This window comes from Catharus ustulatus, chromosome 3, assembly GCF_009819885.2.
Source record: "Catharus ustulatus isolate bCatUst1 chromosome 3, bCatUst1.pri.v2, whole genome shotgun sequence".
Lineage (NCBI taxonomy): Eukaryota > Metazoa > Chordata > Aves > Passeriformes > Turdidae > Catharus > Catharus ustulatus.
In genome coordinates this window covers 94,398,998-94,412,189 of record NC_046223.1, presented here as the reverse complement: position 1 = coordinate 94,412,189, position 13,192 = coordinate 94,398,998, and the positions used below count along the sequence as shown (strand labels likewise).

Genomic DNA, 13,192 nt, shown 5'->3' with positions numbered 1-13,192 from the left:
CTTGTAGCACCCCTTTCTGGTTAGGGCTCTGTGTCCCTCTGCCCCTCCTTACATTTGGGGTCTTCTGTCCAGACTGTGACACTGCTGGAAACAGTGCTTCCCACACTTTTGGACACATATGACTTCTGACACAGAATCTAGGATAATGTAGGAGGAGACTAAAGCTCTTCATGCCTCGACACTTGCACCAAGGTATCTGGTGGTTTCACAAACTCAAACTCCCTCTTAGGTAGCTTGTCTAGATTTACCATTCGTAGGCCTGCCCCTGATAAATTCTAGGAGAGAGCAGGGGTCTAGTGACCACCTGGTAGGAAAACATGAGTTCATGCCTGACAGTTAATGATAGTGTAGACAACTGGGGAAAACTCATCTCACCTAACTTTGTAGACACCCACATCTGGTCGAGCTGTTTAGTCTCCTTCCAATAGATCCAAATTCAGGAGGAAGACCTCAGCATACTCTTCAGTTACAGCTGAACTACTCAAAATGTCTCAACTGAGGTAGTTAAAAGTGTAGATGAAGCCAGTCCCTTCAGCCTTCCTGTAGAGGTAAGAGAGAGTGTTGGAACCCAGAAACCTGGGAGTTTTGAGCTTTCTATGCTTTCTGACATGGACCCCCAGGAGAACACTACTTCTGACTTGAGGCCTTGGAGAAGGTTTCTAAGTTTGGGTGATGGAGTTAGAGGCTCGGGTGTGTAGTTAAAATAGAAGTGTGTGATTTCACATGGTGAAAGGGTTTGGAATTTGAAGGTTTTAGAATATAGTAATAAGTATGAGACAGGAGGGAGGGTTTTGGGTGTTGTCTTTTTCTGCCTTCTTCATCATGATTTCACGTAGTTTCTGCTTGGATAGTTAATGCTGCACTGCAGGTCACAGGAGTTTGGTTATTGTGTCAGAAGAATAGATGATGTAGGTGTTAGTTCTTTATTGGAAAATTTGGCTTTAAAAGACCTTGTAACTAGCTAAATTCACCTCCATTTTGCTCACTTTTAGCTGGTAGCTAGAAGAGTTGCAGAACTCTTTGTACTTTAGACAAGATTTAATTAACAACCAAGTCCAAACACAAGAAAATTAGTCTCCTTCGAGTTTTTAATCCTGACTCTGAGTGAAGACAGAAGAAAATGAAGACAAGCCACTAATCTAAGTGGTACAGTTACTACATTCACACTCTTCAGGTTGTGATTTATCCCAATACTGACATTTCTTGTCCTGTCACAAGTATCCATTGAGATTGCAGGCAACTAAGTCCATTCTAGTCTGTCTCCCTAATTTGACTTTCAGAAATGCCACTCCACTGAGCCATTTTGAAAAATAGCATTCTGTTTTCTCCCTCAGGTTTCATTTTATCTTTTTCTAGTTTTTTTTTCATTCATGTCACAGACTATTAAGCATCAGATCTGGTTACTGACAGGTGTTAGAACAGTCTTCTTCTAAGCAGCTGCTTTGTTGCATCACACCACTTCACAAGGCTGTTATTGTCTCCTGCAAATATTTTTATTTGGAATTCAATGGAACCTGAGTATCTTGCTTGGTGTTCTATCCTAAATGTGTAGAAATAAACCTCCTCTGCCTTGCCAGACACTGCAAAACAGACTGCACCTTTCTTTCACAACACTTTGCTCTCAAACCATAATGTGTTTGTAACCAGCTTGTGAGCATCTGGTATGACCATTCACAAGGTTTGAAATACCTGATTTACAGAGAAAAATAAACAATTTTGCAAAATCTTTGCTGAGAGACCTTAAAAATCCAATTCACCCACAAGCTTTAAATTTAAGAATGAAAACTTGAACAAATCTACTTCTTTAAAGGGTGATTGCTCTTTCTTCTCTTCCACAGCTCTTACTCTGAGCTTCTTTTCATGTAGAAAATATCTTCTCCAGTAAGTTACATTCTGATATTAACACTGCATTCTTATTTTTCCAGATTAACAAATTCCCTACCCTACAAATAGTTCTTTGCCTCCATATGCTTTTGTTTTCATGTTTTGCCAAGCATTTGATATCAATAAAGACAAAGCCACTATCACATTGCCAGTGTAATAGAACACTTTATTTCTCACATGGGTTGCTTTGTTTCTCTAGCACTGGTATTAACTAAAACAATACTAATTTGCTGAGCTTCCTTCTCCTTTGGCTTGGGGTTTGGGGTTGCTGCTCTGCTTTTCCCCACTCTCCCAGCATTTTGGGTCTCACCAAAGGTGGCAAAGCTTTCATTTCTTAAAAACCTTCAACACAGTTTCTACATAATGGGCATCTGGTGGGGGTTTCCTTGGGCTGCCAGGCTGCAGGAACTTCTTAATTGTAGGCATATTGCTCATTTTGGTTTTAAACACCTAAGGAAAAAAACAAACAAACAAAAAAACTAGAAAAGAGAGAAATTCCGGCCACAAAAATGTGATTTACCCAGGATGGGAAGATGATTACGTCAGAACTGACCCCTAGCTCCTGAACACAGCATGTTCAGTAATTAAATTACCTGCAACTGAGGAAACCCTGAGAGTACAGCAGGGACTTTCTCCTCCACTGCTAAAATGGCTTCCATGAGCTGAACATCTGCCCAGCTGAATTTGTTGCCCACGAGAAAGTCTTGGCCATGTTGTTTCAAAACCTGGAGAAGACAAGAAAACATGGGTTGCAGATGAGACTGGGGCACATGGGCATCCTTGGCAGTTAAGCATCACACCTCAGCTGCAGAGCTGAGCAGCAATTCTATATTCCTGAATCCTGAAATTTCAGGGTGGACTTTTCAACTGTAGCTGAGCTTAAATAATTTCATTATTGCTGGGAAAAAATGAAGTCTTGTTTATTTTGTGTTCTAGTACATAGACTACAAACTTTGGTCACTCAGTAATAATGAATGATGATGGGCACCCTGAACAGAAACAAAACCACATGCTTAAGTAGACTAGTAACAGTCCTACAATTAGAAATAGGGTTATAATGGAGGAAACAACAAGCAATTTAAGGAATTCATAGAACTCCCATTTAGATATTTCATGTGAAGTGATGTCCAAGGCTGGTATCAGGAAGCAAGCTTAGAAATGCAGAATTGCAACAGCTAAGTCAAGAAAATCCATGCCTTTGACAACAGGCTATTTTAGTGCTAAGAACTTGTGTGATGTTCAGCCTTTATCATTGCTTTCTAAGGAAACTAGATAAATATTACAGAAGTGGGAAACATCGTCAGATGTATGAATCATATGGGTTGGGTTTGTTGTTATAAGTTTGACTGTTGTTTTATTAAAGTACTCCTAATCTCTCTACCTGATTTGTGTGCAAGGGATTTTTGCATTCCTCCAGTGAAAATTTTCCAAATGCAATTAAGTATGGCAATGAGATGGGCTTTAAACAAAAATCAGTATAGAACTGTTCCTTCAAGAAAAATAATCACATGCACTTGCTGGCACATTAGTGAAAAGTTTTTCTATACAGCTAAAAACACAGTGCTTTGCAGATGTTCAGATACCATACCCTTACCACACAAGCCAGCAAAGAGAGGAAGATGTGCTGCTGTATTTCCCCTTCTTTGAGACAGCCAGAAAAGCTGAGGATTGGGAACTGACCTACACTATAAACACATTCTTATTTTGCAGAAACTTTTTTTGGATAATCACAAGTTTGATAGACACATACTTGCTGCCACTTACCTTTTCAAAGACTGGAAAATACCTGTTAGTTGCCCTGTCCTTAATTGACTCAAGATTTTTCTCCTTTGCATCAGGTGGAGAGAAAGGAAACATCAAAATCATTTGCATCAGATCTGATATTCCCTCTACATACATGTCAATCCTGTTGGTCAGGGGAAGACAGTAGAAAAAAGCACAGAAGTTATTTCAATCATTTTCCAATTAAGGCAACTTATAGGAATTTTATATCACCAACATAGTGCCAATTTTCACAGCCAAAACTAAGCATGAACAAAACCTGAATATTTTTCAAAAATAATAAAAGCCTGTTTCTGTTAGGAGCATTTGAGAAGCAGTGTTTCAATCTTACTGTTGGCCTTTTTGATGCCTTTATACTGGATTTACAGGATTGAATTTGGTTTATATAATGTAGCTATCAAATAACAGACTGCTCCGTTAGTGATAGGAGGTGTTACATACAGGGCTCTCTCCTTCAAGTCTTTCCCATGGAGATTGTATTTCCCTGCTATGTAGCTCATGATGGCTCTGGTCTGCACCATCTTCATCCCATCGATCTCAACCAGGGGCACTTGCTGGAAGAGCAGGGATCCATCTAAAAGGAGAGGTGAAGGAAAGCCTGTTAGCTCCTCCTAGACTGCAAGGCATACAGGAGAGTGAGTACTGAGCACATTTCTCTCGCAGTGTAGGATGATGTCTTGCTCTAACTGTAAAACTGACAGTACTAACACTGTGGGGAAGATCAAACAGCCTGCATCATATTCCTGTAGTGAGGTCACCACAGCACAACTGGGCCCTGGGCTTGACAGCACTGCCAGAGCTTCACTGGCTGGTGGGAGTTGGCCCTGCCTGTACCTCTGCACTTCTGGAGCCTGCCTCCTGCTGGCAGGAAAAGTCTGAACCAGCACTTCCAACCCAAGGAATAGGAGGAGAATAAAGATGTGCGATAAATCTGAACTTAAAAAAAAAAAATCTAATTCTTTTAAATACAGATCAATTCCCTGTCAGGTACATACACAAGTAGTACCACAGCAAGAGCAAGCTGCTGGAATACAGGAAGGGGTCAGGCCATTTTAAACATCCTGAAGCTACAGACAGAGCCTGTGACAGCTGTTGGTGTTTGAATAAGTTTCATGCAGTCACTCCAGGACAAGAGTTTGAGTCTCCCCCCTAGATTTTACAGGTCTAGCCTCAGCACCATTCTACAACAATTTAGGTCTATTTAGAAACATCTTTGTAGTCCCATTTTCTGCTGGTGCTGGTAGTAGCAATTGTCTGAGCTTTCAGTGAGGCAGCTCTGAGCACTAAGTACACAGAGATTTAGCATTGCAAAATCAGTCTATTCTAGATCAGTTTTCTGCTGGACTATTTCACTGCTTTTGGAGACACTTCCTCCTCCATTTACTAAGGGGATCCAGAGAACAATCCTGTCCTGTTTATAATCAGAACAGAGGTCCAAATCCAAATAGGCAGCTGCCACTTGCCTTGCTCAAAGTTAATAATTTCTTTTAATTGCTCAATTTTTATCTGTTTGATGAATCCTTCTTTCAGATATGAAGGTTCATTTTACAGGCACATCTGCCTCCCTGTTTCTCCAGAGCTGTCAAGATACCTTGCTAGACTAGAATTAATGTTCTTCACTCATTCTATATTATTAATTTCTAGTTAAAATTCAAAGAGTAGTTCTCTCTGCAGCAACAGATACCTTGTATTTGATTCTTGTAAACATTCACTGTGTGTTCTTGCTTTTTCCAGAACACACCTCTGCATCTTAAGGAAGAAACATTACTTGGTATTTAGCAGAAACAACAGAATGGGAAAACTAATAGATCTGGAAGGATCTTTTTTAGCAGAAAGATGTGAAGTGAAAAATAAAACTTGTCGTTCTGGCCCTTGACAAAAAGCAATGCAGCAAATATGACTGAACTGAATATACAATTTGTTTCTTATCTACAGAAAAGAGAAGTCCCTCTTAAAAATCAGTAGTGAACTGCCTCTCCTCCCTCATTTTGCAGGGAGAGCCACTTCATATAACCATAGCACAGAACACATTTGCAGGATTAAAAGGAGTTTACCAGCAATTCCATTAATTGGATTGTGCATTCTATTAATTGGATTGTGCTGTCCAAAGGTGATCTGTGGAGCACCTGCTATTTGTAACCAACCAGCAGAGCTCACTGATACCCAGGTACCACTTGGACAACCTTCGGCTGCACAAATTGTGCCAGGCTAGTCATCCCTCAGGCCAACAGGTACAGGTCTGCCCAGGCCAAAGCTATTTAACTCTCTTTGCCTCCAAAACAGCTGTCTCTCTGTAGGCTGCCTGTTGGGAACAGCCTCTGGCCCAGGCACCATCCTGACATTGCTGGGGCACTGCCAGGAGGATCATCAGCTGGCATGGACCAAAGTCATGCCTGAGCCAGTCTAACGATGTGGTAGTGTCTAAACACAGGAAACCCTGTCAAAAAGCATATTGATAGGGAGAGAAAAGATGTTTAAAGGAGAAGTAATGTGGAGTTCCTCCTGTTGAGTCCTGCCCTGCTGGCAACATTCCAGAGGTCTCTTTATGGGGATGACTAATTTATCTATCTTTCTTCAACCCATTCTATTAAATCACATCTTTTTTCTTTGTGTTCTCATCATCTAAAGCTCAATACACAGATATAAAATGCTTCATCTTCTTTATAAAACTTCCCTAAACTTTTTGCCACCATTTAATTCTTCTCTTTGGATATCAGAAAGCTCAGATTACAGTATCACTGTACACTGGTTACAGTATCACTCTATCTAGATAACCTATTCTTGTGAAAGACAGATTTGGGGTTTTAGTACCTGTGCTCTTATATTTAGAGCTATAATTGGTTTGTGTACCAGCCAACTGGACCTGCAAATTTAATTCTGATCTACTTAATACCATTTCTATCTTATTTTGGTTCATTGTAGTTTTTCCTGACAGAATTTCTTTCTTACAACTTTTTCTTTCTGACCTCAGCCACAATGCAGGCAAGACCTCTTCCAAGTCTTCTTGTATGGCTTGGCAAGCTCAGCCTGCTCCAAGGTTTCCCTTACATGTCTTGGGCAGCAGATGAACTGTGGGGCATGCGCACTCTCTACTTCTCCGCATTGTCCCAACTCCTTCCCCACTCTGGCAGGGAGGTATTCTCCTTCCAGGGTGTCTGTAGAGGGGTTTATTGCTGGATTTCTTCTGACCAGATAACAAAGGCAGTGGCTAGGGGTCTGCACTGGTGTGTGGAAAAAACTGGTGCTGCTCCCAAGGTTGGCATGAAGCCTTTGTGGCGTGCTGCTTTGACCATGGCAGGCTTTCCATGGGTCTCCCTGCTGGCCCCATGTTTTTTAGCTAGGGGAAGCTTCACATCTCAGGCTCAGGGAGTTCTATTTGCCCTGTACCAAAAATGTGCTAGGTACCATGCTAACAATTCAACAGCATAGGTAAGTAAGATGTATTAAGTAAAAGTGTTTGCCTGTTTAATGTACTACAATAAACACAATCACAGAAGCTGACATTTAGCTTATAGAAGTTATTTGGCATTGGAAATAACAGGTTATGCAAAACTAGTATTGCATTATTCAAAGTGTGAACCCAGAAGTTCCCACTGGTTTAAATAAACTATTTTCAAATCATAAATTTAGTTATTCTGGACAAATATTTTGAAGGACTAAGCCTCAGGTGTCAAGATTCTTACCTTTGATTAACTTGTCATACTGCTCTTTTGTTTCCAAATAAATCTCTTCAAACTGAAAAAGGAGTGATAATAGTGTCACACTGCTGTGTTTGAACATTTTTGTTCTGTTAAGTGATAGCATATAACCATACCCAGAATTACTGAGTCAAGTAAAATGTAATGGGCCAGATCTTCAACAGCACTGTTTAGGTGCAGATGTCCTGAGGATCCCACACATGCCCTGACAGCTGATGGGCAGCAGAAGGAGGGCCTGGACACTTCTGCATCAGGGCACTGATTCAGAAATAACCCAACACCAAGCACAGAGTGCAGGCATCTACAGAGCAAGACAGGTTGGAGCCAGTGCCAAGGGAAGCACAAGGTACATCAAATATTTCAAACCCCACCCCAGTTAATACACATTGTAACTGCAAACTTAGTAAGACTGAGTTAAGGTGGTTCGGCACAGCTAGATAACTTATGATTAATAAAGGCCCTTTAAATTAATGCCCATTTTGTCCCCTTATGATCAATCACTTCAGGAGACTGATACTACTTCTAATAAACTCTAAATGCCACTGAGTTTGCATCCCAAGTATCAACCACGGAATAAGGTAGCTACAAACACATAGTGCCACTGGACAAATGAATTTAGCCACCCTCATGCAGCTTTTATCTTCCACATGCATGTTAAATTGTCCCTCACTGAGGAAAGTTGAGAACACCAGTCTGTAAACACTCTACTGAAAATATCAACCAACCTCCACACCGGCTGCTGCCAACAGCCATCGTATGGACTCCATCCGGCCCCTTCCATTCAAGTAGGTAAGCCTGGGTTTTCCCGACATGTTCCTGAGCTCCTGGTTCCCTGAAAGATATTAAACAGAAAACAATATCTCATAAAACTGGTGTAAGCACCATTATTTTGAGGGGAGATAGCACCTTTTATTCTCACTATGCCTTTCAAAGTTTAAACTTCATTTGGTTCAAAACATAAAATGAGAGACAGACCAGTGACACCACACAGCCAGTGCTGGGAAAGGAAAGATGTGTGAATCCATAAAGCTGTGGCAGCTCCCAGTGCTGCCAGGGAGGCTTCTTATGATTGCAAGCAAACACAGACATGTTTAAACAAGTGGTATGAGTGCCTAGCTACAGGGGGTACACTTCTGCCTATGAACACAATTATACAAAGCCACTGAAAATCCTCATGGAAAATTACTCAGCCTCATTGCCATCATCATTGAAAAGATGAAAAGAAGGAAAAGGAAAACATGTTTTACCATTAGGTTAAAATTTGTCTGGCTTTGTTTGCCATATGCGAATTTTGCAGCTCCATATGCAGTCCATTTTGTTCCTCAAATAGGGGCCAGTGAATTGTTGATATTCCCTTTATTTCATTAAATAGGATGAGCTTCCTTGGCCATCCTGCATGGCTACAGCCTTTTCCCTTCCTGTTCACTGCAGCTTTGAGGTGTCCCTCAAAGCCAGATGTGGAACCTAGCTGCACTGGCTTCATGTGCCCTCAGAAGCACACTCTGGGGCATGGGGGCCCTGCCTGTCCGGGGACTGGCACATGGAGGTTGTCGACGCTTTGCTGTAACTGCGCCTCTCCCGGAGCGTGCGGCAGAGACAGCGCCTTTGTACCGAGCTGTTTCATACACAGGGACACGCAGCTGGACTGGCAGTGCTCGTATGTGAGCACAAGCATGTCTACATCCAAGCCTTAATTCCTCTCTGCTTCGTGCCCTAACTACTAAAGGAACACAAACAGCATTCGCCTTCACAAAGATGCTTCAGAAGGGGAAAAAACCTTTAAAGTCAGTCTCCTAATCATATCCTAATGGCTCAGAGTACCTCACTTAAGAAAATTTCCAGATGACTCCAGTTTTCCCAGAGTTAAAGCCAAGGCTGCAACATTGCATCTGTCACACCTTTCATTTGCTTGTCATTTCTTATTAGAATCAGGCTCAGTACACTCTAGTGGTATGTTTTCTTCAAGTCACAGTGCTTTGTAGGTTTACTTAAAGTACATTTGGAACATATTTTGCCAAAACTTGACTTTAAAAAACAAGATTGAGAGCTCTCCCTTGAGCAATTCCACTAAGAACAGTCATGTTACTACAGTAAGTAGGGATATTTGGGGTGGTTTAGTAAATACAATCCAAATACACACTAAGGAAAAAAGTATGTTCAGTTTTAAAGTGCAAAAAGCTGTTCCTAATTAAAATATTTGGCTCTAGGGACAATGTTTTATTAGTTTCTGCACCTTGTAGGGCAGCTTATCAACATAGTTCACAACAACTAGCTACTGCTTCTTTCATTATCATTACTTCTCAACTTTGCTGCATCTGTATCATTTCAAAACACATTGCTCCAACTTGTAATGCACAGAAACTTACAGTAAACAAGACTAACTAAAGAAGCCAACAACTGAAATATCAAGTATATGAACCTCGATTCTCCTGGAAACATTACCTTTTGTTTGCAGAAGAAGAGTAAAAGGAGTAAGAAGCCTCAGTTATCATTTTATCATTTCACATGAACAGAGATTCTATGTGGCATTAAATTATGTGAGAAGAGCAATGACAAACATAGAATTAAAATTTGCTGTAATATTTTTTCTTAAATTAAAAATAACTGTCAGCTCTGAGTGAATTTTAGTTACCTTAAACTTCCAACATAGAAATAAAAAAACCAACCAACCAAAAAATAACCTCAAAAAACCCTCTTGAGTTTTGGTTAAAACTCGCCTTAATCTTTAGATCTGCCAAATGCATCTCCATTAACTGTACAGGGATGTGACACCTGTAGCTCACATACAGACAGCTACTTTCAGTTAGTGGGTCTCAACCTGAGTCTTGTCTGGTGGGCTCAGTTTAGTTGCTCGTTTCCCTTTGAGTACTGACACCTGAGATTCCCTAAAGACCAGAAGATAAAACCCTCAACTAACTAGAAACTCGGCAACTTCTACCTTAAAAAAGCAAACCTATTCATCCAGACTCTCAACATCTTTTTTCATTTATTTGGGGAAAAATACAGCCCACAGAGTCAAGGCCTCAGGATTTCAGTCAGACCTCCACTATTTTTGTAGTTTTACTAAGAGACTTTCAGGATATACTGTTTTAAAAAGTTGATCTATTTTTGACAGAATATGTTGATGCCCGATTAGTAGCCAAGTAATCTTGTATAGCTGTCACCCATTCCTTACTGTTTGCCTTAATTTAAAATGGCCACTGGGCCTTTCTATGCAAGTTGCAATTTGTGTAAGAGAAACATAGACTATCTGTGCTACATTCTTCAGCGTGATGAGTAGCCATTGTCTGAAAAATCATATTAAAATAATTCTAAACCTTCCAAGACTAGGTACTAAAAACACTTCTCAGAAGCTATAGGATCCTGCCACTGCCAACAGCTCTTTCAAGGAAATAGAAAAACCTCTGATACTGATTACCTAAGGTAAAGAAGAACCCATTCACTGTGCAATACATAAGGTAAGATATTCAAGATTTTGAAGCTAGCTGCACTTGTGCTGGGACTGACAGACTGTGGTAAATCGTTTAGCTTACTAGCAGAAGAAGGGCAAGGAACAGCCTCTGGGATAGTTACTGACACACTGAATCCCATGACACTACACCTTCCACCCAGGGAGGAATGACATCGTGCCTGTGTAGTAACCACCCATAAAGCCTAAAAGGCTCAAGCAGATTTAACAGATGTGCTGTTTCTACATCCCAATCTGGAATTGTTATTTGTCATATTATCTGAGCAGCAACTGGAGTACAGGTTATTGAGTAGCTACTGTGAATTAAGCAGTGGAAGTTTCACCACTCAGTCCAACGCAGCTGAATTAATTGCATTAACAAAGGTCTATCACTGGTCAAAGGAGATACTCTAAATATTTATGCTTTTTCTCAATATGCATTTGGAATATGCCATGCCACTGGGCAGCTAGGGAAGCTGTGTGGATTTATGACTTTTAGTGGAAGTAAAATATCAAATGCTCCATTAATTACTCAGTTGTTAAAGGTTATAAAATTACCAGAGAGATATGCTATCATTTATCAGACAGACCATAGGGCAGAAGGACAAAAAAAGAGATAGGAAATGGTCTAACATACATTGCACAACAGCAGTACAAACCACCAGGCTTACAAGTAGCCCATGGTCTGAGCTGTGTTGCTTGCTCCTGAAAAAGCTATGTCTGACTGCTCCAGCTGAAGAAAACTGACTCTGCAAAAGGTATAAACGGCCAAATGTCCAGGTACTGTTAGAACAGACATGGAAAACCTTCTAATTTTAATTAAGTAACATCTCATTCCTATAGCCAAAATACATGACTACTCATTTGGGCATTTGGGAACTACTGCACTAACTCAGACACTGCTGAAAAAGTGGTTCATGTCATGAATTTATGCTGCAGTGAAATAAATAATCATGTCTTGCATACATGAACCTGATATCTAGCAAAAGCCTCAACGCAAAATTTGACTCTATACATTTTTTAAAATTGTTTTTGTCTAAAATCCGTATTTCTGTTCTATTTCCTGTTGTCTCATGAGCCTTAGCAACACACCTGTCCAGAATTTCTCTGAGCTTGCATCAGGGATGCAAGAACAATTTAAGAGATTATCATCTTCCAGCTTTCCTGCTCAAACCTAGAGGCAATACAATGCTCGAGGCTTGCACTTTGTCCCCTCAATTGTTTTATGGCTGCCTTGGTCAGCTCTGGGCTGCACCACAGGATTAGCTTCCTGGTTAAAATACATCTTCCTCTGGCATTTTCTCTCCTGCATAACTATCAAGCCATTTTTAGTCTATCTGGCACATAGACTAAGGAAAGCAGAGAACTTAGATTACACCAGCAGCTGCCCTAAAAATCTTAGTTGTTTTACTTAAAAATTGTCACACAAACGTTTTAGGAAAAGGAATTTTTAAGTTCTTACCTTCTGTTCTTAACTCAGGCTCCACCCAGCACAAACAGGCTCCCCAGGGCTGTTTAAACTCTGCAGCTTGGGGGAGTTTCCAGCCATATCCAATTAGAGAAAAAAACTTCCAAGGCTCTTAAACTGACACAATAGAGTTTAAAGACGGATGGTTCTGAAAACTGACACCCAAGCAGAGACAGTTTCTGTTTGCTGATTTGACTATACCATGATGCTTAGAATTCTCTTAGAATTTTTGAGGCATTTTACCCAAATACATGAGCAAGACATTTGAAAACACTGAGAAAATTCTAGATTGTTTTCTGGGTCACATTTAAGGTAGTAGCAATAATTTAAAGAAAAACCACTAAAGTTTCTAGGCTTATTTAATTATTGGGCAGGTTTTTATTTTTGCTGCTGTATAGCAGAGAGAAGTTGCTCAAAGTACGGGATAACAGGGCTCAATTACTTTGAAATGCAGTATCAAGCTTACCTGATATAAAAAATATTATATATGTTATGATATAAAAGTAGTTTACATCACAACCCACCCTATGTCTCAAGGAAATGTAATTATTTTTTAAATTGAATGTACATGGCTAATACTCAGAAATTAAATAAACTACAGTAATTTCACAATTACAAGCTGCACTGTTTTGACTAAGATTTTGCTCCCATACCAGAAATGCGGCTTACACTCAGGAGCGGCTAATATGTGAATAATTTTCTGACATTTCCAACCCCAGAAGTGCAAACCGAGGTGCCGAGTCGAGCAACCTGCCAGTAAAATGAGGCTTTATGCGATTGCTACAAATTGGTTACTGTTTTGCGCGACGGGTGGAGCCGGGCTCCATGCAGGCAGCGCGGGGTGAGGGGGGAAGGCGGGCGCTCCCTCCTTCAGGCAGTGCAGCCTGGGGGAGAGACGGGGACTTCCTCCTG

At 40.6% G+C, this 13,192-nt stretch overlaps 1 protein-coding gene across 2 annotated transcripts; it reads right to left on the bottom strand.

Annotated features, from left to right (window-relative positions):
- Positions 1–2,029: 2,029 nt before the first annotated feature.
- Positions 2,030–12,327, bottom strand: LOC116993970 (glutathione S-transferase A4-like). Of its 2 annotated transcripts, none has more exons than XM_033055291.1 (7): positions 12,275–12,327; positions 8,090–8,196; positions 7,350–7,401; positions 4,108–4,240; positions 3,649–3,790; positions 2,478–2,609; positions 2,030–2,334 (listed from the first exon to the last, which is right to left on the bottom strand). In XM_033055291.1, exons 2-7 carry the CDS (start codon positions 8,174–8,176, stop codon positions 2,212–2,214), a joined length of 669 nt encoding a protein of 222 aa, XP_032911182.1. In that variant the 5' UTR covers positions 8,177–8,196; positions 12,275–12,327; the 3' UTR covers positions 2,030–2,211. The 2 variants fall into 2 exon arrangements, with proteins under 2 accessions (XP_032911182.1, XP_032911184.1); XM_033055293.1 differs by lacking the exon at positions 12,275–12,327 and adding an exon at positions 8,340–8,369.
- Between the last annotated feature and the right edge of the window lie 865 nt (positions 12,328–13,192).

Coding starts and splice junctions, on each gene's coding strand:
- LOC116993970 (XM_033055291.1), bottom strand. CDS start 8,176: ATGTCGGGAAAACCCAGGCTTACCTACTTGAATGGAAGGGGCCGGATG. Junction 7,402..8,089: donor TGGCAGCAGCCGGTGTGGAG/GTTGGTTGATAT, acceptor CTCCTTTTTCAG/TTTGAAGAGATTTATTTGGA. Junction 2,610..3,648: donor ATTTTCCAGTCTTTGAAAAG/GTAAGTGGCAGC, acceptor TGTCTTCTCCAG/GTTTTGAAACAACATGGCCA.